The 27,033-nt window shown below is 42.5% G+C and overlaps 1 protein-coding gene across 2 annotated transcripts in view; it reads left to right on the forward strand.

The window, feature by feature from the left end:
• The first annotated feature begins 7,422 nt into the window (after positions 1 to 7,422).
• Positions 7,423 to 27,033, forward strand: part of NHSL1 (NHS like 1) — a 263,927-nt gene continuing 244,316 nt past the window's right edge. For both annotated transcript variants that reach the window (XM_075339826.1, XM_075339828.1), the window contains exon 1: positions 7,423 to 8,960. In XM_075339826.1, coding sequence (XP_075195941.1) covers positions 8,663 to 8,960 — 298 coding nt within the window. In that variant the 5' untranslated portion in view covers positions 7,423 to 8,662. The remainder of the gene's footprint in view (positions 8,961 to 27,033) is intronic.

Here is a 27,033-nt window from a genome sequence, read left to right on the forward strand (position 1 = left end):
AGGCCGTTGCTTTCTGAGGAGATTTATAGTGTTGTGTGAGGCCTTAGGCTGCAGAGGCGGCCAGACAATATTATGAGTGGAAATACTCCACAACTTGGGTTCGCGGCCTAGGGGATAGTGTCTCTCAACCCATTAGGGCGTGTACCCTGATAAGTAGCATTGTTTAGATAAGCCGACGATTGTGATGAGTAGTGACACCGACGCCTCCCTGATAGAGAGATTTAGTTCACAGTCACGTTAACCGTGACTATTGCCTAGTGGAAGGAATTATACTGTACAAAGAATACTGTGATTGCATTCCATATACTAATGTTGCTGATTTCTCCACTGTGAAATAATCTGATTTGTCACTGTTACTTTTGCTATGCCGTCGTCTTATATCTAAAGTGCTAATCCTTATCTTCATAAAGTTAATAAACCACTGTCCCTTGCATCTTGCGCCTGTCTTACGTAAATAGGACATGTGCTGCCGAGAACAATGACAGCATATTTTTACTGAACAATCTATTGACGATAATTCTGTGGTTGGCCTGTCTAAAAAGACTATTAAATGGCTGCTTCTATATTTGCACAGATGTTAATGAGCCTTCACTAATTTAGGCAGCTCTTACTGCATTTTCTTTTAGTTGGAAAACTCCTTTACTGTGACATATAAAAGTATCATAAACATGCCTAAGTTGCTAGTTAGCCCAACTATGATGACAATACTCTAGATTTGGCCACCAAAACCCACATTGTCCCAAGATATGACTCTTTGCAGGAGCAGACACAGGTAGAAGAGGGTAACTGTGCAAGAACAATATATGGGATCTTTCCAGTCCAGTTCCTCATCACGATACATAAATCCACCTGCCTTGGAGGTGGAAGTGGTCCCCTCACCTGTTGGGTCCCTTTGGGTCTCCTCCGTACGTCTTTGTGATGGCACATACTCGAATACTTTTTCCTGGTTCCTAAGACTTTCAAAACTTCTGAACTCAACAGAACTCATTTCCAACTTGAGTTCAAGAGGCTTCATCCATGTCGATATGTACATACAGATTGAAGGTGTTTCTTCCTTTCTGAAAGTTGGGCTTTTTACCTATACTTATTTTTATTCTTCCATTCCTCGTACAAGAAGCTGTTTCATGTAAAAGTGGCATAAAACACTATTACTACTGTGTTTATAGAACAAGTTCCACCAACTATCGTGATCAGCTGATATACGGTAGTTCAAAAACATTTTTTGCAAAACTCCTTTAGCTATGGAGGGGGCATTACCAACAGTGTTGTGTTAATGTTTGTACTCATCCCAACAATCCAGAGGATTATCATGCTCATGCATGTCTACCAACTTAATTATTACTTTTATAACTTTTAAAATCCCATAAAAATGAGCTGAATTATCTCCGGTTTGGGCATGTTTCTTCTTGGTAACTGGTTTTACTAGACCATGTAATTCACATAAAGCTTTATTAACCATAGATGATGAAATTGCCATGAGATGAGCCAAGTCCAATAATTGTCATCCAATTACATTGTGAAAAATACACACTATGGTTAATAATTAAAGTAATCCAGTATCTCTGTATTTTTATTATAGTATTCTTACATTTCAAAGAGGAATTCCCATATATATAGTATTTTTTTCCAGGTTTTTTTTCCTTCAAATATGCTTATTAAAGAGGACCAACCAGAAGGATTTTGCTATATGATCTAAAGGCAGTGCCATACAGGCACTAAGATGCTGAAGACCATGAGAAGTATCAGTGCGTGTGCAGATGTAAAAAAAAAAGAAATCTCTGCATTCGCTGATGCTTCTCAGTCTTCACAGCAGTGTGCTCAATAAAATGGCGCCAGAGATTGCGGTACGCACATGCGCGGACTCCGGCGCCATTTTATTGAAGACCTGAGTAAAGTGGCACTGTGCACGCACTGCCAACAACAGTGATGGCAGAGCGGCGCAATGTTCAAATAAAGAAAAGGGGGCAAGCCAGAGGACGCCGGAGGAGCAGGAATAAACGCGAGGCCCCAACCCACAAAGACCCGCCCCTATTGCACACATCAAGCAAAGTGCAGTGCATTTCTGCAACTATGATTAAAGATATTTAATCAACCAAGCAACCCATCTTTATACAATAGGCATGCCTACATTCAGCATCTTAGTGCCAGTATGGCACTGCCTTTACCTCATATAGCAAAATCCTGCTGGTTGGTGCCCTTTAAACGCTTTTCAAAATATTATGAGTCATATGAAAATTTCACAGTATTTGTTAGACATAAGGACAGGGGCTTGCATAGAGATCATAGGGCCCCACAGCAGAAGTTTAATTGTGGTCCCCCCCCCCCCCCGAAAAAAAAAAAGAAATTAATATTCAGCTGGGTCACATAAGTACATATCTCACAACTTACACGGTAATTTACCTCCTACTGAAGCCCTTAGAATCCCCTTGTACTGCACCAATAAAGTGTGATGCCAACACAGGTGCTCCTAAAACACTGTACGATACTCCCACAGTGAATTCCTCCACAGTATCCTCCACAGTACCCTCCACGTGCACAGTATGTATGATGACCCTACTGTACCCCCCCTCAACAACCCCGGCAAAGTATGGTGCCCCAAGACAGTATGATCCTCCAACTGTGAACTCCACACAGCCCTCCATGCGGTATAATGAGATTACATACAGAATAATGGGCCCCATACCTCTTCACAGTGTTTAATCGCCATCACTAGCCCTCCAAACATTATAATGGCCCCATACAACCCTCTGCACAGTATGATGGATCACACACAAACCTTCACACTGTATAATTGCTTGTATATGGTATAATGGCATTCAAATAGCCCTCCATGAAGTATAAAGGCTCCCTCATAACACCTCCAAATATTATAATGTCCCCCACGTAGCCTTCCATATAGTATAATAGGACACCCATAGCCCTCCATATAGAAAAATGCACCCGCATTAGTCCTTCATATACAAAAATTATGCCCCCCCAAATTCCTCCATATAATATAATGCACTCTCTATAGTCCTCAATATAGAATTTTGCTCCCTTTATAGTCCTCCATATAGAATAATGCACACTCAATAGTCCTCCATGTATAATGAAACCCATAGTCCCCCATATATTATAATGCACCCCGATAGTCCTACATATAGAATAATGCACACCCCATAGACCTCCATATAAAATAATGCCCCGCCATAGTCCTCCATATAGCATAATGCACACCCCATAGTCATACGTATAGTATTATGGCCACCAGTGTTTTTTATTAAAAAAAAATACTCACCCGTCATTTCCCCGTTTCTCCAGTTTCTATGGTGAGCGTTTTGCTGCTCTGCTGACCTTGGCACAGCAGACGAGCTATAGTGACGTCATCATGTCCACTGCACTGAGATGTCAGGGAAGGAATAATGATGGAAGCGTCAGCGGATTGCTCCCTCTTTCATTATTGCTGTCAACTGTATCGGCATCCAGGATGCCGATATGTCTGAACATGCATTCGGGGGGTGCGGATAAGGGGCACTGCTGGTCCTGGCAATGGCATCGGTACCCCTCGATTCACAAGCACCACTGCGGCCACATGGTCTACGGTACGCCACTGCATAATGAATGTTACATTATGCAAAAGATTGAGTTAAGTCATCAGGTTTGCATCTTGGGTTGTCTAGTATATGGTAGAAATGGGTTTCATATGTCCCAGTTGCACATCTAAATCTTTTATATTTACTCAATCGAAAAGACCCCACATAATGTCAAAAATGACAAATTTGGTGAGGTGACTTTGAGCGAGGACATACTGTACCACTGGAGCAACCTGTATAGTTGAACAGGAGCCCAAAAGGCAAGGGGGCTACTACTACCTCCACAGCAGCTTCTGTCACTAACTCATTATTGGATTGTGAAGGGCCCATTAACTATTCCTACACATGTGCCCTCTTCTTTCCGTGTCCACCCATGTTACCCTACAATACCCCAGGCAATGGATCAGATCTGCCTGAGGCACTCCTCATTTTAAACGAGTATCAGAAGAATATATTTCCCCCTTCCAAGCTTTAGACAGGGTACTGAAAATTCTATAAAGGGATTTTAGAACCATCTCATCCATCCCATCCACATATTACGTAGATGGCAGGGCTTTACGGGAGTATTGTAATAATGTCTGTGTACTGAATACAAATTAAGATTGATGTAATAGGATTTTTTTCAGTGACTACAATAAAACCCAGAATGAGAGCCAAGTTCCGATTTTGGTATACTTGCAGTATCGGTAACCGGAGGAGTTAGGGGTGCTTCACACACAGCGAGCTCGCTGCCGAGATCGCTGCTGAGTCACGCTTTTTGTGACGCAGCAGTGACCTCATTAGCGATCTCGCTGTGTGTGACAATGAGCAGCGATCTGGCCCCTGCTGCGAGATCGCTGCTCGTTACACACAGCCCTGGTTCGTTTTCTTCAAAGCCGCTCTCCTGCTGTGACACACAGATCGCTGTGTGTGACAGCAAGAGAGCGACAAATGAAGCGAGCAGGGAGCAGGAGCCGGCGTCTGACAGCTGAGGTAAGCTGTATCCAAGATAAACATCGGGTAACCAAGGTGGTTACCCGATATTTACCTTAGTTACCAGCCTCTGCAGCTCTCACGCTGCCTGTGCTGCCGGCTCCGGCTCTCTGCACATGTAGCTGCTGTACACATCGGGTTAATTAACCCGATGTGTACAGCAGCTAGGAGAGCAAGGAGCCAGCGCTAAGCAGTGTGCGCGGCTCCCTGCTCTCTGCACATGTAGCTGCATTACACATTGGGTTAATTAACCCGATGTGTACTGTAGCTAGGAGAGCAAGGAGCCAGCGCTCAGTGTGCGCGGCTCCCTGCTCCCTGCTCACACTGGTAACTAATGTAAACATCGGGTAACCATACCCGATGTTTACCTTAGTTACCAGTCTCCGCAGCTTCCAGACGGCGGCTCCGTGCAAGCGCAGCGTCGCTTGCACGTCGCTGCTGGCTGGGGGCTGTTCACTGGTCGCTGGTGAGATCTGCCTGTTTGACAGCTCACCAGCGACCATGTAGCGATGCAGCAGCGATCCTGACCAGGTCAGATCGCTGGTCGGATCGCTGCTGCATCGCTAAGTGTGAAGGTACCCTTAGTGGTGTGTCTCCTGAGTTAGTGGAGAGTCTCCTGAGTTAGTGGAGAGTCTCAGGAGTTAGTGGAGAGTCTCAGGAGTTAGTGGGCGTTAGTGGGAGTTAGCAGCTTACTGGGAGGAGGTATTAGTGGACAGACGTCTGAGGTTTCTTCTGTGCGCTATTGTGGACCCAGCTGCTTCATTGGTTGTCGTCATATCGTCCACTAAGCTGGTCACTTCACTAATCTCCTCCCTTCAACTGCAAGTAGGCCCATATTTCTTGAGGTTGCCTTAAAATCATTTACCTACAGATTTCCAGAACTTTTTAGAATATGTATTCAGCACCATGGATGACTTTATATGGGTAGGGCTGACAGAATATACAGTTGTCTGCAACTTATAGGCCCAAAGTGGCCTTTATAAACTCTACTGGGTGAGGCTGTAGTGCAGATAGTACAGGCAATCTGAACCCATAAAAGTATTTCATATGTCTGTCAACCTTCGTCCAGAATTATTTAGGGCTTGTAATTGCCTTCCACATAAACATGATATATTGTATAGTATCCACCCCGTTTTATTAGAACACTGGATGCCACCAAACATACTGTATGTGTAATTGGCAGGTAAAGGTTCTCTGGGCTGATTTTGGTTTTGATCTGCTGCTCCTTTAGCGTTCGCTCACATTAGTGTATAAATAATAATAATAATAATTTTATTCATTTATATAGCGCTATTAATTCCACAGCGCTTTACATACATTGGCAACACTGTCCCCATTGGGGCTCACAATCTAGAGTCCCTATCTGTATGTCTTTGGAGTGTGGGTGGAAACCGGAGTACCCGGAGGAAACCCACGCAAACACGGGGAGAACATACAAACTCCTTGCAGATAGTGTTCTTGGTAGGATTTGAACCCAGGACCTCAGCGCTGCAAGGCTGCAGTACTAACCACTGAGCCACTGTGCCGCCCTTATCTGACTATTCCATTGGCAGAAAAATTTGCATTGCATTCCTACCAATGTTAGTTGATGTTGCAGCTCAGATCTGCAAGTTTTTCCTCAGCTCTAAACAAAGGAAAAAATATCAGCATGCTGAGATTGTCAGCGAGTCTCGGATCACCGCCACCCATCGGACTGCACTCGGATGTCATGCAAGTGCAGTGTGAGATACGCAGAGATAGCCCTCACTTCTGTTCCAGCTTCAACAACGGAAAAATAAAATCAGGCTAGTTTCACACTTGCGTTCAGCGCATTCCGTCACTATGGAGAATAGCGCAGTCCATTAACGCACTGCGCTATTCTCCATAGACTTGTATGGACGACGCACTGTAATGCAAGTGTCTACGTTGCATCCGCTGGACGACACAGCGTCGTTATTTTCACGCTGCGTCGGGCGGATGGAACGCAGCATGTAACGTTTTTCTGCGCTTGGCGGAGTGTCAAAAAAACGCAACCTGCAGGAATCCGTTAGGCGTCTGTTGTTTTTATAATGGACGCCTATGGTGGCGGATTCCATTAGAATGCGTCATTTGACGGATTCCGTTAACGCAGCTGTCTTTACACAACTGCGCATGCTCACATGTGTAAAGTCAAGGAAAAAAACTACAACGGATTGCGTTATTTTGTACAATCTGTAGCATGCGTTGTGCCACTATATGCAACGCATCCGTTGCATGCGTCACACAACGCAATGCTACGGATCCCGTCCAACACAAGTGTGAAACTAGCCTTATTATGGGTCATGGAAAATGGCGACCCAAAGCAAAAGAATTCTTACAAATTACCTAGTGAAAAGTGATGCTAGTTTGGTATATATATATTTGCGGTGACCTGGATAATCAAGTGTCCAGGTCATTTACACCCCAAATTGAACCAGTCACAACACCCAAAAAGAATAGCGGAATTGCATTGTTTTGTTGCATCATTACATGGATTGCATCCCCCAAGTTCTTAGCACCATTTCCAGAGGTGAGCCCAATCATTACTACCTAGTTTGTGCCCCGTGCCCCCATATGTGTGTGATTTACCCTCTTGATGAGAGTAATGATAGTGAACATGTGTCAGTGGCAGCAGACAATGCTGATTCATAGTTCACTGCTGTCAGGACCTTGTAGTCTGCTGCGCAAACACTTGAGGGATCCACAGGTGTCTGCTGAGCTCTCCTTTGTGCTGTACCCTGGGACTGTCTGAGCACTCCTCCTGCCTCCCTCCCTTGCAGTCTGCAGACTGTACACACAGGAGGTGGAGAAGGAGAGGAGGAGAAGGAGAGGAGGAGGGATCCAAACAGGCTCTTTTCCTGTTTCATTTGAAACACAAGGCTGTGCCTCACCGGCTGGGCTGCCAAGTTCCCCACTGCTGTTGTCTTCTAGCAGATCGTGAAACTTTGAGCCACTCTGAAGATGCACTGACTTCACTCCTCTGCCTCCCTGCTTGCACCATGCAGCTGCCTGGATAGACTCTGTCTAGTCTCCTACATCCCTGGGACTAGGGGGATCACAGACTCTGCTGCATCCCTGGGATTGGAGGCACCTAGCACTCTGCTGCATCTCTGGGACTAGAGTGGACCCGGGACTCTGCTGCATCGCTGGGACTAAAGGAGACCCAGGACTCTTCTGTATCCCTGGGACTGGAGGGGACCTACTCTGTTGCATCTCTGGGATTAGAGGGGACCCAGGACACTTATCCCTGGGACTGAAGGGGACCTAGGACCATGCTACATCTCTGAGACAAGATGGGACCTAGGATTCTACTGCATCTCCTGCACTAAAAGGTACCCAGGAGTCTACTGTATCTGAGGGACAAGAGGGGACCCAGAACATTGCTTTATCCCTGGGACTGGAGAGGACCTAAGACTGCTGCATCTCTGGGACTAGATGGGACCTAGGATTCTGCTGCATCCCCAGGACAAAAGAGGACCCTGGACTCTTCTGTATCTCTGGGACTAGAGAGGACCCAGAACTCTGCTGCATCCCTGGGACTAGAGGGGACCTCAGGACCATTGTCTGCTTGTCTACTGCATCTTTGGAACCAGTCTCCAGGACTGTGGTGGCTGCCACACTGTGAAGACCCCCTATAACCTTTTGTGCCTTATCCCTAAGACCCTTGGAGCTCACATAACTCCGATGCATCGGTTGAATTGAAGAGGACCCAAGAAGTTGCTGCATGGATCTGGATCTGAGTTTTCATTGCAAGGATCATCTATTCTGCGCTGGATTTATCTGACTTTCTTTAGGTTGGTTTGGATCTGGAAGTCAGGGTTTGGATCTATGCCCCTTTAATTATCACTGGCTCCTTTTATTTAGAAGGGTACCTCAACCATATGTGCCAGGAATACAAATGAAGGGTGATTTCCTAACAGCCACAATAGAGCACTCCTGAGTGTGCCAGCTTGATGTGGATGTCTCCCTTCTCACAATAGCCATATAACCTTGATTCCCACTGCTGCTGATGCTTCTCATGCCAGCTCTTAGGATCTGAAGGTGGAAGGATCGGGTTGCTTGGATTTACCTGGTTTCCTGAAAATTCTTTTCATAGTAACTAGTATTCCTCAGCTTGTGTGATGCCCTTTCATCTGAGGACAGTACAGCCCACTAAGCTGTGCAGGCTGGGTACAAGTGATGGGCAAATACCCAGAGATGTATCACTGTCTGTGTTCACCTCACTGCAAGAAGTCAATGTTCATTCTATGGTGCGAATTATCCACCAGCTTTCTAATCTCTCTCGCCATGCTGAGGACATCTTCACCAACATCCAAGGGCAAGCAAAGACCCTGGGAGAGCGCAGTGCCCGCCTGCAGCGCCGCTTGGCATCCCTTCACCAGACTGTCTCCCAGCTGGATCACAGGAAGGTGCCAGTCCGTAAGTAACCTCTGCTCTGTCCCTTCACCTCCTTAGCTCAGGTTACTTAGGTGCAATGTTTGTATTTCTGTATGTATAGGGTGAATCATTGACAATACTGTATTGTTACATAATATGGTTAGAATAATGGCACAGCTATTGTTATTAGGATAACTATTGCTCATATAATTATCATTCTTATAAAATTTGCAAACACAAAATTCATATTAGAAGAATTATTCTTGCTCGGCCCATCCCTGTCAATACTGTCAATCATATCATTATGTCCTTGTGTACCTCATCCTCTGAGTACACACCCATCTACAAGCACACCCTGTTATAGACTATTTTTAATTATTGCTTACCCTGCCACCCATGTAAGGTTTACATCTATGTCACCTGCCAATTAAAGCGTTCACCTAGATTACAACTTATGACATATATGTAATAAAGTCATAAAAAGTCAATTCCTTTGCAATTGATGATACACATACTTGGTTTGGCCTAAGACAAACCTGCCAAGTCAGGACACCAAGGGCTTGTGAGGTCAAGATCAGACCTTTCTGACCACAGGCTTTCTGTCACCTAAATTTAGAGGGGTCTCCATCTAAATGTACGGTAGTAAAGCCATAAAAAGTCCAATCCCTTTCAATTGATGAAACACATTCTTGGGTTGGCCTAAGACAAACCTGCCAAGTCAGGACACCAAGGGCTTGTGAGGTCAAGATCAGACCTTTGTGACCACAGGCTTTCTGTCACCTAAATTTTGAGAGGTCTCCATCTATATGTAATAATGCCATAAAAAGTCCAGTCCCTTGCAATTGATGATACACATTCTTGGGTTGGCCTAAGACAAACCTGCCAAGTCAGGACACCAAGGGCTGGTGAGGTCAAGATCAGACCTTTGTGACCACAGGCTGTCTGTCACCTAAATTTAGAGGGGTCTCCATCTATATGTACGGTAGTAAAGCCATAAAAAGTCCAGTCCCTTTCAATTGATGATACACATACGGTACTTGGTTTGGCCTAAGACAAACCTGCCAAGTGAGGACACCAAGGGCTTGTGAGGTCAAGATCAGACCTTTGTGACCACAGGCTTTCTGTCACCTAAATTTTGAGAGGTCTCCATCTATATGTAATAATGCCATAAAAAGTCCAGTCCCTTGCAATTGATGATACACATTCTTGGGTTGGCCTAAGACAAACCTGCCAAGTCAGGACACCAAGGGCTGGTGAGGGTAAGATCAGAGCTTTGTGGCCTAAGGCTATTCTGTTGCCTAAATTTAGAGGGGTATATGGCATACCTACCCAAAAGTATGTGTTTACAGCGTAAAATCATTGGCATTAATTTGATTGGGTTTTTTAGCTTCAACACCAGAGTGGGTGAACATTTTTTATACCAACTATATAACGGCACGTGGTTTTATTATTGTTTGGTGGCGTTGCTTTGGGAATAGCACAAATGTTACAAACCTTATGTAATCACTCAACATGGTCAAGGCCATCAGATTTGAGTACAGTAAATGCACTTGTCTTTTTGGATTCACATTTGGGTAAATTAAAAAATGCTTACATGGCCGTTCCCCTAATATAAACTTGTGGTTGGGAATACAGCCTTTTAATAATAATAATAATAATAATAATAATAATAATTATTATTATTATTATTATTATTATTATTATGCATTGCTCATATAGCATCATTAATTCCACAGCACTTTACAGACATTATCATCACTGTCCCCATTGAGGCTCACAATCTAAATTCCCCATCAGTATGTACAGTATTTGGAATTTGCTTTCCTGAATCTCAGATTTGTTTTTACCACTATACTGATAATAAAACTGTATATTAGGAAGTTCTATTGGTGCATTTTCCTATATTTATTGACAGTGTCTCTAAATGGCTGCTGAATGTGTTGATGCTACATAAGAAAGCATAATAAATAGATATTCTTATAGGTTACGTATAAGTGAAGTTACACCGCACTGTGACATTTTCACCCTGGGATCGGGTGAGGCTCCAGAAACCTGCAAGTCATTATCTTATGAAAAATACACAAATTAACATGTTTAAAAGGAAACTAAATGCACTTGCCAACACAGTGGTGGAATCCCATTCACATGCCAGTAATAGCTGGAATAGCAGGATCATGTTTTGGTAGCCCGTTACCCTAATATTCTATTCGCGGATACATTTTTGACATAGCTGAGTAATATAGGCGCATACTTTACAGTAGGATGATACACTTGACTATAGGGCATAGACATCTAGATTTTCATAGTAGAAAACTGGCAAAATTGATAAAACAAAAACACCACGTGTATCAATAATCTGGATAGTTTTTACCCTTATTACCTGGTAGATATTTAACGTTTATAAAGGTTTTTTTACTTTGGATTAGTGGTTCTCAAATGATCAGATACTAGTAAAAAACAAATACAAATAATACTGACTCTCACCAGGTCTAGTGCCTGCTATATTCTGTTGCTCACATTTTTGTATTTTGGCATCACATTATCACCGCTGCAGCCGATCACTGAGCTCAGCAGCTCTACCGATGTAGCTTGTCTGAGCTGCTGAGCTGAGTGATTGGCTGCAGCAGTAATGTGCATTGTTAATGTGACGTTACCGCTTCAGTGAAAACACAAAGACGGGTGCAGTGATGGAGAGCCGACACTGGACCTGGGGATTGCGACTGGTTTGTTTTTTTACTAGTATCTAATCATCTGGGGAAGACTTCTAAAAGTGAAACACCCCTCTAAAATGTATTACACAACACATTGTGCTATTTTTACACCATAAATGGCATACGCATACCACATGTTAGATCAGTCCAAGTTGCCACAAAGTGACATCTGACCTTTCAAATATGGTACTTTTTTTTATTGGCATCAGCAGTTGCAGTTAGAACTTGCTTGGTGGTGAGTGCTGCTGCCTTACCATTGCTATAGTGCTGCGCACACTAGAATGCGCATGCAGGTGGTAGCGGATGTGCTGGGTATTGCAGCTTTGTCCTATTTACAATAGCACTCCAGTTATTTTTCTTATTATCTCCTTTAGCCATACTAAAGCCTGCTTTACACGTTGCAATTAGTTGTACAATCGCATTTGCGATGTGACACGCCCAGGTTGCATACGGGATTTTATGAGATCGCACGTAGGTCGTTTATTTTCTGTCACACGTGCGTTAGTAGTCTATGTTAAATTGATCAATTTTGTGTGCGATCCTTTAGATCATGTGTTCTGTGACGTATGCATTGGGCACCCTTTTTTTTTTTTTTCAATTTATTGACTTGCCAAGCGTGTGTAATGTGTAGGGATGCGTTTTTAAAATGTCATCTGCCATTCAGCTCTGCTACATGGCCGCTGACAGCAGACACAGACAGCCATGTAGCAGAGCTGAATGGCAGATGACAGCAGACACAGAAAGAGCTGCACGATCAGAATGAACTCGGGTGAACTTCACCCGAGTTCATGGTCATGCTGCGGCTCTGAGTAACTGAATTGAGTAGCCCTCTCTCATATACTCACCGATCTCCGGCGAGGCGCTGCATGGCATTCACACTGCTCCAGCGGCTTTTACTATTTTGAAAAAGCCGGCCGCTCATTAAACAATGTCGTATTCCCTGCTTTCCCCGCCCACCGGCGCCTATGATTGGTTGCAGTGAGACACGCCCCCATGCTGAGTGACAGGTGTCTCACTGCACCCAATCACAGCAGCCGGTGGGCGTGTCTATACTGTGCAGTGAAATAAATAATTCAATAATTAAAAAAACCGGCGTGCGGTCCCCCCCAATTTTAAAACCAGCCAGATAAAGCCATACGGCTGCAGGCTGGTATTCTCAGGATGGGGAGCTCCACGTTATGGGGAGCCCCTCAGCCTAACAATATCAGCCAGCAGCCGCCCAGAATTGCCGCATACATTAGATGCGACAGTTCTGGGACTGTACCCGGCTCTTCCCGATTTGCCCTGGTGCGTTGTCAATCGGGGTAATAAGGAGTTATTGGCAGCCCATAGCTGCCAATAACTCCTAGAGTAATCATGTCAGGCGTCTCCCCGAGATACCTTCCATGATTAATCTGTAAGTGACAGTAAATAAACACACACACCCGAAAAAATCCTTTATTAGAAATAAAAAACACAAACATATACCCTCGTTCACAACTTTAATCAGCCCGAAAAAGCCCTCCATGCCCAACGTAATCCAGGATGGTCAAGCATCGCTTCCAGCTCTGCTGCATGGAGGTGACCAGAGCTGCAGAAGACACAGCCGCTCCTGTCAGCTCCACGCAGCAACTGAAGACAGCTGCGCGATTAGCTGAGCTGTCACTGAGGTTACCCACGGCCACCGCTGTATCCAGTGACAGCGGGTAACCTCAGTGACAGCTCAGCTGATCGCGCTATTCCCTTTATTAGCTGCGTGGAGCTGACAGGAGCGGCAGTGTATTCTGTCGCTGTGACGCCGCACGAACCGCCCCCTTAGAAAAGAGGCTGTTTGCCGGCCACAGCGACGTTGTTAGGAAGGTATGTGCGTGTGACGCGTACTAGCGATATTGTGTGCCACGGGCAGCGATTTGCCCGTGACGCACGCACGACGGGGGCGGATGCGATCGCTAGCAACATCACTAGCGATATCGCAGCGTGTAAAGCGGCCTTTAGTCTATGAGACTCACATTAAGGCTTTCATATTATACACTGATACATTTGAAAACCAACTAAAAGTCCACTGTGTGAACCAGCTAGTCAGATATACAATCACGTGGTACAGAATAGGACCGACGCAGTGCTGAAAACAGGAGAAGGCATCGATGGGTAAGTATTGCAATGTATAAAATGTGCATACATTACAAATGGCTAAAGGAGAACAATAAAAAATGATACTTATAATGAATTGGACTAAGCTACCTACAACACCCAACACAGCAATTACTATATCTATGGCAGCACTGGTGCACACAGAATGAAAAGGGCCTCTGTTTAAGAATAATATATGGGCCCTTTGCAGTCCAAAAACTCATCAAAATGCACAATTTCACCTGTTTTGGATGTAGAGATGGTCCCCTCACCACCTGGGCCCCTGTGCAGCCACGCAGGTTGCACCAACGATATGTCCGCGTCTGTATGGCGGTCTGGTGTACAAAGGACTTTATATAATGAAGGGGTGCTAACAATCGGATGTCTACCAAACTTTTGACTAATTGTGTTGCAGATTTCCAGGTCCCTCTTTTTCTCCCAAGGTGTTGATCAGCTGCAGCGGTAGCTTTTATGAATAGAGTATTCTGAGACACTCGCCTTCGTTATCAGCACTGGTACAATATTTACTGTTAAGAAAGAATTATTAGGAATTATCAGATTATTAGAAATTCTCAAGAATGTAGAGAATTGTGGCATAAGGTTGATGATTGGATTCTTACTAGTCACAACATGGTAACCACGCGGTAATGTATAGTTCAGTGCATGATGAATATCTGAATTGGAAGTTGTGATTTATTGGAACACATAATTGTATATTATTATTATTATTTATTATTATAGCGCCATTTATTCCATGGCGCTTTACAAGTGAAAGAGGGTATACGTACAACAATCATTAACAGTACAAAACAGACTGGTATAGGAGGAGAGAGGACCCTGCCCGCGAGGACTCACAGTCTACAGGTATATACATGTGTATTTCCTTGGTAGATGTTCTAAACTTGACCTCAACTTCCCTCCCCATATTAACGTCATAAGGGACAATCCTGCCTGTCCCTTTAACCAGACGACAAGGTTGGTATATTGTTATTGTGCGGTATGAGAGAGTCATCATAAAACAAGGTGTGGTGACGTGTGGAAAGCAGCCGACACCACAATTCAACAAAGCTGTCCTATTGTCAGATGCGGAAAGCTTATCCAGCATACCTTGACCACAGGACCCCCTCTTATAGAAAGTGTAGGATTTCTATGAATGTATTTTCACAGGTGCAGGAAATTATCCCAGCTCCATAAAGATTGGGATTTGGAGTCCTTTACCCTCCGAACACATGAAGAATGTAGCAATGAAAGAACGGCAGATAAATATCCTCAGCATGTGTATTAGAAAAATAAACTCTAACCCTGGAATATGCATGTCTTGTATTATCCCCACCAGGATGTGCCTGGCTGGGTTTGGAGGACACTTTTCCGAGTAGGAGAGCATGGTCTACATGTATTAATCATGCACAGATTAATTATAGGTCTTTGAAAAGACTTCAATCTTAGAAGTTAAACTCTTTTAACCACTTCAAACAGAAGTAACAGAGCTAACAGCCAAATTAACTTCTAAACGGCCCTATATTGCAAAGTCAATGTAGTGTGGAGTTGTGGGCTGGGAAAGAGGGGTTTTAAATTACTGCTCACCGGCCAACAAGAATATTCTGGCAGGGATTCATATGTCAGTGTAAAATCACAAGGAATATGTTTCCATCATTTGTCCTCTGACATCTTCTATAATGCTATACGGATGATGTACTCACCCCCGGTGGACCCAGCTATCAGTACAGTATAGGTTCCCCATGATGGACATATATTCTGTGCTCAGGTTTATACAACCATTCAGCTACCTTTTTGAATTTTATTAATTTTGATTTGTACATTGGATTGTGAGACTTGTAATGTCTCTGTGACAACAATATATTTGCTCATCTGTTTATGGTGTGACTATGGAACAAGACGCCCGTGAGAATCACAAATACATGCATTGCTTCCTTCCTAAAGGGCCGGTATGAGCCAAAGGGTTTGGACTTCAACCAATCCCATAATGACCCAGGCTGTAAAAGGATCATTCCCACAGGTATCAGTACCTGAGCAGTAATGGCTTTTTGGGTCCTGAAGCCTGAAAAGGTGTATAATTCCTGTTCATTTTAGTATTGACAGTTTGTATTCTTCATTTTCCTGCATTCCTGATCCCTGTCTTCTGCTACTGACCGAGTGTCTATCTTGACTACGATTCCTGCCTGCTGTCTACCGCTATTTGGTGTTTTCTACACATGCCTTTTCTAATGGAGACCACTTGTAAAATCCTGGGTCTTCTGTGTGAAAAAAATCCACATCCACTTACAAGGAAATAAGGGTAAAACTCATAATCCTTTTTGATCCATTCCTTTAGCCCAAGTCGAATTGGGCAACCAGTACGGCCATATCTTGTTAACTTGCTACAGGCTAATTGGGTTATCGTATCTTATGATCTAAGGAAATATCATTTTGCAGCATTTCTCTTTTGTCTACACTGAATGTCACTCTCTGCCCCCACTGTGAAGGTGGCCATAATTCTCCAAAGCTATAGGGCAAAAGGATGTTCATCCAACCCAATACAGCCCCCATATACAAGTATGTTCAGTTTAGCTGAGCAGACATGTGTTTTCCATGGTAGAGGCGAGTCAGCTGTTTCCAGACTCTCCTGGCCACAGCTTATCTTCCTAGAGAATAGATAATCGAGCTTGTTGAGGTTCAGACAAGCAACTGATCATAGTCTAATGTTTATGGCCACCTGTAGAGGAGAGCGAATGGAAACTTATTTGCTCTGTAGGAGAATTTCTCTATGTAATAGGGACCCTTTCTGGCCTTCAGAATCACTTGATAAGTGGTCACATACTATATGTTCCTTGTGTCTTCCTACATCCCATAAAAAGACAAAGATCAATTTTACTCATTGGTGAAGCTGATTTTGCCTTATATTTTTACAAAAGACACAACTTGTGGTTGTTACAAAAATTAAGGACATGAAATGTTAAAATGTTGCAAATCGTGTTGCAAAACAAACTCTTCTGGAGGATGTACAATGCAGGGAGCCTGTTGTAGTAGTTTCATTGATTTATTGGAGCAGCTGAAATGTCCATCCCCGCTAATGTTTACCCATGGTCACCTCTGTCCTTTTGGAACAATCACCTAATAATTGGTCTCTTTGTTGTTTTTGTCAGCTTTCTACAGTCTGGACGTTGTAACATCTGTGACCCCAACGGTCAATTATATCCCTCTAACAGGACAATTGAACCGTGATGACTTAACCTGATTTCTTGTGGAAATAAAAATATAAGAAACATTTCACATGTTGATTCCGCCTAGAATTACACACAAGATTCCAGTAGCAAAACAGCAAATGTGCTTTTTGGGTGTTATTTACTTTATCTGTTGCGTTATAACTTGCACATAGGTAAAATATATCTTTGTACCGTGTTAGCCAGTAGAGATAAAAAATTGTTTAAAAGAACTGAAGTCCTCAGTGGTTGATACCTTTTAATGGCTAACTGAAAAGATGGTAATCTGGTAATCTGTGACCCGGAAGTTGCCGCGCTGCCATTGTACTGTATCACAGTATACTGGAGTCCGCCGAATCCGGCAAACCGGCGAAAAGCCGGATGTGTGAAACTAGAAATCTTCAGATTTCACTGGTTCATGACAATGTAAACTACATGGTCCAACTACCGGATAGCTATCCGAACAACTATTTGTATATGTTCCTGCTGGTTTTGATGGGACTGGAGACCCACGTGGTTCCATGAGAAATCAGCCTTCTGTTCCCAAAGGCAGATGTATTGGATTTTACACATTCCTTATTAAATTCAATACAAAACTATAAAAGGAACTGAAAACCTCGTGCCCTGTTGTGGAGCTTGTTTGTTGACATGAGAAGTGCTTGGAAGCGATGGTCGCCTGCAGCAGATGTCTTCCAGTGCTAAGAGGGAATGAAATATCCAGGTGCTAACAGCTGCGCCGTGACCTTGGAGCGTGCAGGACTCCGGGAATCCCATGCTGTCCATGTGTGATTGTAATAGGGGATATGAGAATGTGTCAGTTTACCACTTTATTCTACCACCACAAGCTGCTTAGTGGCATCCGCTCCACATCACTGATATATGACAAGTCCCAAAATAAACAAGTGAAATACTATCTAGGTTTCAAGTGAAAACACAAAAAAAGTTCCTGTTTGTGAATAAACAGGATTGTGTCCAGTTTATGCAAGTAATGAAAACTTAAGGCCTCTATACCCCATATACAGTCTATTGTGTGCCGGGGGCCCAAAACAAATGATTGTTAGGGGACTTAAGCATTTGGTATATCCGATTTTGTTCTCTCAAGATAAGTGGCTGCCAGATATGTTTGTCAGCTGCTCTCTAATGGAGAACACAGAAGCACTTGGGTGAGTGAGAGCCCCTTGTATGAGAGAGTCGGGAGAGACAGCTGTCAACCAAACTATAGTCGTTCCGCAGCCATCTAATGTGTATGGCGGGCTTTATTGTAGGATTAGAAAATATGTTGGGCCATGTTTGAATCTATGTTTTGTGTATCTACCTATCTATTCTAGCTATCTTTCATGTGTTTATATAGCTATCTAGTTATCTATCTGTCTATCTATCCTATCTATCTATCTATCTATCCTATCTATCTTTCATCTATCTATCTAGGTATCATTCGTCTATCTAGCTATCTATTGTCTATCTATCTATCTATCTTCTATATGTCTATCCTATCAATATCTATCATCTCTCTATGCTATCTATATCCTATCTAGATGCTAATGCAAATAGAAGCCCACTAGGGACTTATCTGTGAGCAAATCAGTAATGCTAAATTGCTGACCTGGTCGGGGTTGTGTACCCACAATCCAGGAATACACACAAAGATATGGTGTGGTTACTGAGGCCCTTCGGATTGTAGAAATAGATAACCAGAGATTAAGGGTTAAAATCCGCTCTGCCGACGGACAAGATGCAAAGGATGTGAAGAGGCAAGTATATTCCAAGCAGTTTATAAGGTCTACATGTTTCAAAGCATAATCTTCTTCTTCAGAGCTGAAACTACTATAACTGACAAGTGATAAACTGACAAGTGTAATTGTGATAAAGACTAGAGTTGGGTTTACCCGAACAGTAAAGTTTGATGTTTGTATCGAACATGGACTTTAAAAAAAAAAATCAGTGTTCGAGTTTGGGTGCTTTATGTATGCAAACCACTTGTGCGAGCATCAGTATGATCGGCTATGCTCGGTGCTCAGCCCAGTGCAAGGCAGTGTTTGAATAGCGCGCACTGGGAGTAAAAGCAGCGTTATCGGATGTAGTTTCCCCCCACACCCAAAAATAGAAAAAACTCCCCCTCCCTCCCCTGGGAGTGCTCTGTTTATGACTGACTGCATGTTGGCAGAGAGCCAAATTGGCCAATCGGGTTCAGGTCAAGTATAGGTTCCAAAGTGAAATTTATCTAAAGGCCGTCTAAAGTCCGACTGAACTTGCCAAACCTGAACGTCAACGGGTCCTAATATAGACGGGAGTGAAATGTGTGATATTACTCTATTAGACCATTGAGAGAACCAATGTGCCAGAAATAATTTGGCAAGTTTTAGTTTTTGTCCTGAAGAAGTTTATACTTCGAAACGCATAGACCTAGACTTCTTGGAATATACTTACTTGGCTTGTCCTCTTCACATTCTGTGGATCCTGTCCACTGGTCATGCAGATTTTAACCCTTCATCTCATGTTATCTATCCCATCTAGATGACATATCTATCTATCTATCTATCAATCTGTCTATCTATCTATCTATCTATCTATCTACGGTATCTATCTATCTATCCATCCATCTATCTACGGTATCCATCTATCTATCTATCTATCGATCGATCTGTCTGTTTATCCTATTACATTCTATCACATTATCTATTAATCTGTCACAGTTTTTTGGCCTGCACATATCATACTATCCTTGCACAGTCCTCTAATTCAGGTTTGTATGACAATTTTACATTATCTTCTACTGAATCGTCATGCTTTCTAGATTATCAAATGTTCTATAAATGGAATTTTATTGTTTACTTTTCAAGTTTGAGGTTGCTTTAATATAAGGTATTTTTCTGGATTTTAACTTTTTGTTAGCCCCTATTTTCAGATGTTTTAAGGTTCACATACACAGTTGTCAATCATTCTCGCCTGGCTCTCTAATATACGCAAAAGCTCGTCTCTGCAGTGCTCTCCTGTGCTCTCTAAAAGAGGGCCTCTGCTTATATCCATGGAGATCATAGGGATCAGTAGTCTGAATTTCAGCAGGCGGATGCATCTATCTTGTATCGGTGAGGCCCCATAGACATTAGAATTTCAGCGGATTCCACTGATTTCAACAGGCTTGGCCGGCTTTACCGTCATGTGTATGGCGACTTTTCTCGCTGTTTGTGATTTTTTTAAGATAACCCTGAAATACTTGAGTCGCTGCTTTACTATAATTTAAGGATGGACATTCTAATGAAAATGGTTGGACCTGAACTAACTTTCTATGACACGTCCGAATATCATTAGATACATGTGTTATCGTTCTAATATATCACATCATGGATGTGATTGTCCAAATCTCCAAATTTTATTAAAAAAAAATAAAAAGTTGATTCTTACAACATAGAATTATTCATAGTTTCCCTGTTTAGTTTCTGTACACCCCCAACTCATATAGACGGAAATTACTAATTGGGCGCTTGTTCGATTACTTCTGTGCAGATGAAATGAGCCCCCTGAAGCAGGAAAGGGGCAAAGGTTTATTGCGTTCTGTAGGGGCATGCATCATGGAAATGAAAGGATCTGGCTCAAGTTTTGTTCATCAGTTGCTTCCGGTTGGTTAATTTCCTTGCCTTTGTTTATGGAGCTGCGCTCCCGCACACATCCTGCTTTATTAAAGGGGATTTTAATCTTGTCATTCCACAGTATATATATCATGGTAAATTACAGCCCCATAGTACTATACATGGCCTAAGAACAGGCTAGTATAATCTATGGGTTTACCATGAAATGTAAACTGTAGAGAACTGAAATTAACTCCACTTAGTTTATCTGGCTCTTTTATAGGAGGGATTTTATTTTATGTTTCTACCAGACAACATGTCTGAAATAGAGACTTAAAGGGATTTTCTGGGAACATATAAATAGCACTTACAAGGATTACCCTGGTTTAATGTAACTAATGCTTAAAGGGGTTTCCTGATTTCAGAAAATCCTTGTCCCTAGGAACAGTTTACTTTAAAAGTAAACTATGCTTTACTCACCCTCCCCAGGTCCATCACTGAGTCTATGCAAGTGCGCCCGGTGTTTGTCATTGTCTGCAGCACTTCTGTCATCTCAATAGTTCTGCAGCCGAACATTGAGTTCAGATATTGGCTACAGTGTTGTCATTGAGATGTCACAGCCGCAGACAATAACAGACATGCGGAGCAGCGGCGTAGACTCTGCGCTGAAACCCGTGAAATTTAATAAATCAAATCAAACTGTAATGGAGGACAGAGAATGTCTGAACTAGAAACCCCTGTAGTCTTTTTAAAGTGAATCGATGCATATGGATAATGACAAGCCAGAAAAGTATCTACAGACCACCTGTTTCGTGATGTTTGCCCTTTATCAGCGTAAAGCAGTGTCTGGTTGCTTAGTGCTTCACTCTTGAGGCAGCAAGGGAGTAGTACTGGTTCTTCTTAAAGAGACCAGTTGAAAATGGAGCCACATGTAAAAAAAAGTTATCAAAATAGCTCTCTTACAGAACAATACAAATTCACTCACAAGTATCACATAGAAGTACCTTATGGTCATGTGCACACGTTGAGTATTTGGTCAGTATTTTACCTCAGTATTTGTAAGGCAAAATGAGAAGTGGCTAAATAATACCGAAGTGGTGCTCGTGTTTCTATTATACTTTTCCTCTGATTGTTCCACTCCTGGTTTTGTCTTACAAATCCTGAGGTAAAATACTCACCAAATACTCAATGTGTGCACTAGGCCTAAAAGAGTTAAAAGTCTAAGGTCACATGCACATGTTGACTATTCGGTGAGTTTTTTTACCTTAGTATTTGAAAACCAAAACCAGGAGAGTAACAGTCAGAGGAAAAGTATAATAGAAACACGGCACCACGTCTGTATTATTACCCACTCCTGGTTTTGGCTACAAATACTGAGGTAAAAACTCACCAAACACGCAATATGTGCACTAGGACTTAGAGGGTTCAAAGTCTAAGGACATGTGGACACGTTAAGTATTTGGTGAGTTTTTTTACCTCAGTATTTGTAAGACAAAACCAGGAGTGGAACAATCAGAGGGAAAGTATAATAGAAACACCAGCAACACTTCTGTATTATTATCCACTGCTGGTTGTGGCTACAAATACTGAGCTAAAAAAACTCTCACCTAATACTCAACATATACACATGACCTATCAGTCCATGTGCAACCTTTTAACAAGACTTGCAAAATGACCATAGGTAATGCCAGGCCAAAACCTCATCTCCAGACAGCCTGTTTCTGGGCATTTGCCAATGTACAAGTGCACTCTATATATACAAATGATCTAGTCTAGTGATACGAGGATGAATTCATGGCGTCTGAGTCTGCTGTGCTGAGACCAGCATGTTGTATGAGATGGAAATATTCCATGATAATGTCTTAAGATATTGGCCAACACTTTACATCTGACTTCAGGTTCTAAGTGTTGAAACTTGCAACGTGTTGACAAGAATAAACAAGTACATAGCATTGTTGACAATGTACAGCAGGAATTTTCTTCAGGAAGATATTAGATGTATTTTAGCTGTCAGCATAAGTGTGGCTGACCTTACTATAGTCAGCTGATCATTTACATAGAGAGCCAATCTCTCCCATTACTGTGAATGTGGTAAATACAGTATATAGACATGGACCTCATGGTCCTAAGTTACGCTCTACTCCCACCAGCCACATGGCTTCTTATTATATAATGTCCATAACATCCATGTAAACCATTTCTATTAACTTATACTGGGGTTACTAAAGGGTTATTCTTATTTTGTACACCATAGGATATACCACAAATGTATATCAGATGAGGGCACCACCATTGTGTTAAGCCATTGATTTTGTCCCCCATCGATTTACCCAGGCCGCTCAATGAGCATCTAACGACTTAGATACGGTTGATGGGGCTTGTTACTGGTGTGAAAGTGGCACATCTAAATGGGCTATAAGGCATGTACTGGTGTTCTTAGTGAATGGTTGTTGAGGATTTTTCTCTGAAACAGATTAAATAAAAAAAAGACTTATTGAAAGACAAGAAGTGACTAAGAACAGAAAACTAAAACACGTTGTCCTTGAAGTTTTAATTTTCTTCCTATTTCAGTCTGTTATAGTATCTCTCGTTGCTGCACATTCTTCAGAAGAATGTTGTGGGATGAATGGTAACCTTGGTTCTCATGGTGGGATGGCATTCATAAGAAGTAGCAATTTGTATACATTCTGGCTACATGGTTTATTCCTACAGATCACCTGAATAAAATGGATCCTGTTTGTGCTTGTTCTAGGGTAGTGATTGAAATAAAAGTTTTTTTTCCATTTTATAAAAGTGCCCCACAGCTTTTGTACTGGAAAAATAACACATAGAGCAGGTACTCAGTCTCTCTAGAAACGGCTCTTCGCTGCTGTACTGTGTTTCGTTGCAGCCAATCATTAAGCTCAGCGGCTCAGCCAATGTGCTGCTGAACTTAGCGATTTGCTGCAGTTGTCTTGCGCACTGCACACATGACATCACAGCTGCTACCAAAATAAAGAGGATGAAACAGCAGCAGAGAGTTGGCGCTGGACCTGATGAGAGTGAATGTCTACTCTGTGCCTTATTTTACAAGGCTAAAAGCTTTTGAGGACTACTTTTCTTTGAGGGGAAAACCCCTTTAAGTCTTTCTAGCTACATGTGCAGATATACATAGTGTATCGGTAAGGGTATGGTTCCAATTGCGTATGCCTCATGCGAGTCTTGTATTGGTATCACCCGGCACAGCCGCACACTCTCCGACAGGAGCAGGTTGGCTACATGTATTTCTATGCAGCTGAGGCGCTCCTGTCCAGTGAGTGTCATGCTGTGCCGGGTGATACCGATGCAAGACTTGCACGAGTCATATGCAAGTGGAACCGCACCGGAAAATGCGCGAATTTTGCCGCGGATTTCTCGCGGAAAAGCCGCAGATTTTCCAGAAATCTGCAGCACAGCTACTCCCCAGCCATTTCTATGGCATTTGGGAAATGCTGTGCCCACGCTGCGGATTGTTCTGCAGCGGAAATCGTGCGGATTTTCGTGCGGAAAAATCTGCAGCATGTCAATTATTGTTGCGGATTTTCGTGCAGATTTTGCCTATTCAATTGAATTAAAAAAATCGCAAAATCCGCATCAAATCCGCACAAAATCCGCACCTATGAAAAGGTGCGGATTCCGGGGGAAAGCTGCGGATTTTGATGCAGAAAAATCCGCAGATACAGAGTCCCGTGGGCACATAGCCTAAGGGGCCTAAACCTAGTAAGTCATAGCAGTTACTCACATCAGCCCTGACCGAAGTTGTGGGGTTGTGGACATAAACGTATGTATATGTTTTTTAGATGTATGAGAAAGCATGGGGAGTACACAGTTACAACCATGCTTTTGTGTGTGTGTGTATATGTATATATATATATATATATATATATATATATATACATATACAGTACAGACCAAACGTTTGGACACACCTTCTCATTCAAAGAGTTTTCTTTATTTTCAGGACTCTCAAACTTGTAGATTCACATTGAAGGCATCAAAACTCTGAATTAAAACATGTGGAATGAAATAGTTAAAAAAGTGTGAAACAACTGAAATGATGTATTTTATATTCTATGTTCTTCAAAGTAGCCACCTTTTGCTTTCATGTCTACTTTGCACACTCTTGGCATTCTCTTGATGAGCTTCAAGAGGTAGTCACCGGAAATAGTTTTCCAACAGTCTTGAAGGAGTTCCCAGAGATGCTTAGCACTTGTTGGCCCTTTTGCCTTCACTCTGCGGTCCAGCTCACCCCAAACCATCTCGATTGGGTTCAGGTCTGGTGACTGTGGAGACCAGGTCATCTGGCGTAGCACCTCATCACTCTCCTTCTTAGTCAGATAGCCCTTACACAGCCTGGAGGTGTGTTTGGAGTCATTGTCCTGTTGAAAAATAAATGATGGTCCAACTAAACGCAAACCAGATGGAATAGCATGCCGCTGCAAGATGCTGTGGTAGGCATGCTGGTTCTGTATGCCTTCAATTTTGAATAAATCCCCAACAGTGTCAGCAGCAAAGCACCCCCACACCATCACACCTCCTCCTCCATGCTTCACGGTGGGAAACACGCATGTAGAGTCCATCCGTTCACCTGTTCTACAAAGACACAGTGGTTGGATCCAAAGATCATAAATTTGGACTCATCAGACCAAAGCACAGATATCCACTGGTCTAATGTCCATTCCTTCATTCCTTGTGTTATTTAGCCCAAACAAGTCTCTTCTGCTTGTCGTCTGTCCTTAGCAGTGGTTGTCTAGCAGCTATTTTACCATGAAGGCCTGCTGCACAAAGTCTCCTCTTAACAGTTGTTCTAGAGATGAGAAGGTGTGTCCAAACTTTTGGTCTGTACTGTATATATATATATATATAGATAGATATATAGATATATACTTTATATACACACACACACAGACATACTTTGCCAATTGAGATCTCCTTGTAGATGGTACTGTTTAGTTATCTTACCTCCATGTGTAATTATTCACAAAAGAAATGGTAAAACAACAAATTCAGCTCTGCTCCACAGAAGGCCACTGGTGTTAAGTGTCCAATATTCATTATTCCCATTCACTTTGGACATTTTGTCACTACAGCCTAGCATCTGCTTAGCCTTTTGCCACTCAAACCTGGCACTGGTATTGACAGCAGATGGGTGGCAGTGGAGGGAAGGCGCAGCTGGACTTGTGTAGAAACTCAGCAGGACGGCGCAAGCTGCGGCTTTTGTTCTGTCTGTATCGGGGAGGATTAAGAAAAAAAGAAAAAACGTCATAACTAAGCATGAGTCCTGAAAAGAGCCGATAATAGCATAGAATGGAACAAAGCATAGGCTGGGAGATGAATGCCTCTGGGGACATGGCTCTCTGTACGACTGAGTCACAGGACAGTCACCATTCATCCTAAATACAGGAGGAGAATGCACAGACCATGAGATGCTGATGGGGTTATGTCCAGCATTGTTATGTGCTAAAACACTAGAACGCCAAAGAAATCTGTAGAAAATGTTAAACTGTTACATGACACAGTTGTTGTGGTGTTGTCCTGCATACGTATATTAATAGGGATTCCTACATATTCAATATATGAACGAAGAAAAAATGCTTCCTCATTTCTTTTGAAAATGATGTGACTCATAATCAGCTATAAAACCCCAAAATCTTATTGCATATTACAAAAATGGACAAAGGAGTCACGTAGCCACTGTGCCTAGAAATTCCCTACTATCTTTAGATTGTTTTCTATTAATTAATGTGTATTATAGGTGAAAAAAATAATCTAACTGGCTATTAACGTCTACAGTATCATTACACATGCCCATGAGTTAGGTCTCAGTAGTGGACAGTGGTGACAATGGCAACAACTCGCACAAAGTTGGTATGTTCTCTTATGTGACATTTACAATGCCTTGCAAAAGTATTCGGCCCCTTTGAATTTTTCAACCTTTTCCCACATTTCAGGCTTCAAACATAAAGATAAAAAAATTTAAATTAATGCTGAAGAATCAACAAGTGGGACACAATTGTGAAGTTGAATGAAATTTATTGCTTAATTTAAACTTTTTAAAAAAATAAATAACTGAAAAGTGTAGCGTGCAGTATTATTCATCCCCTTTAAGTTAGTATTTTGCAGCGCCACCTTATGCTGCGATTACAGCTGCAAGTTGCCTGGGGTATGTCTCTATCAGTTTTGCACATGGAGAGACTGATATTCTTGCCCATTCTTCCTTTGCAAACAGCTGGAGCTGAGTGAGGTTGGATGGAGAGCGTTTTGTGAACAGCAGTTTTCAGCTCTTTCCTCAGATTCTTGATTGGATTCAGGTCTGGACTTTAACTTGGCCCTTCTAACACTTTGATACGTTTATTTGTGAACCATTCCATTGTAGATTTTGCCTTATGTTTGGGATCATTGTCTTGTTGAAAGACAAATCGCTGTCCCAGTCTCAGGTCTTTTGCCGACTCCAACAGGTTTTCCTCAAGAATGGTCCTGTATTTGGCTCCATCCATCTTCCCATCAATTT

Source organism: Anomaloglossus baeobatrachus, chromosome 3 (genome assembly GCF_048569485.1).
Source record: "Anomaloglossus baeobatrachus isolate aAnoBae1 chromosome 3, aAnoBae1.hap1, whole genome shotgun sequence".
NCBI lineage: Eukaryota > Metazoa > Chordata > Amphibia > Anura > Aromobatidae > Anomaloglossus > Anomaloglossus baeobatrachus.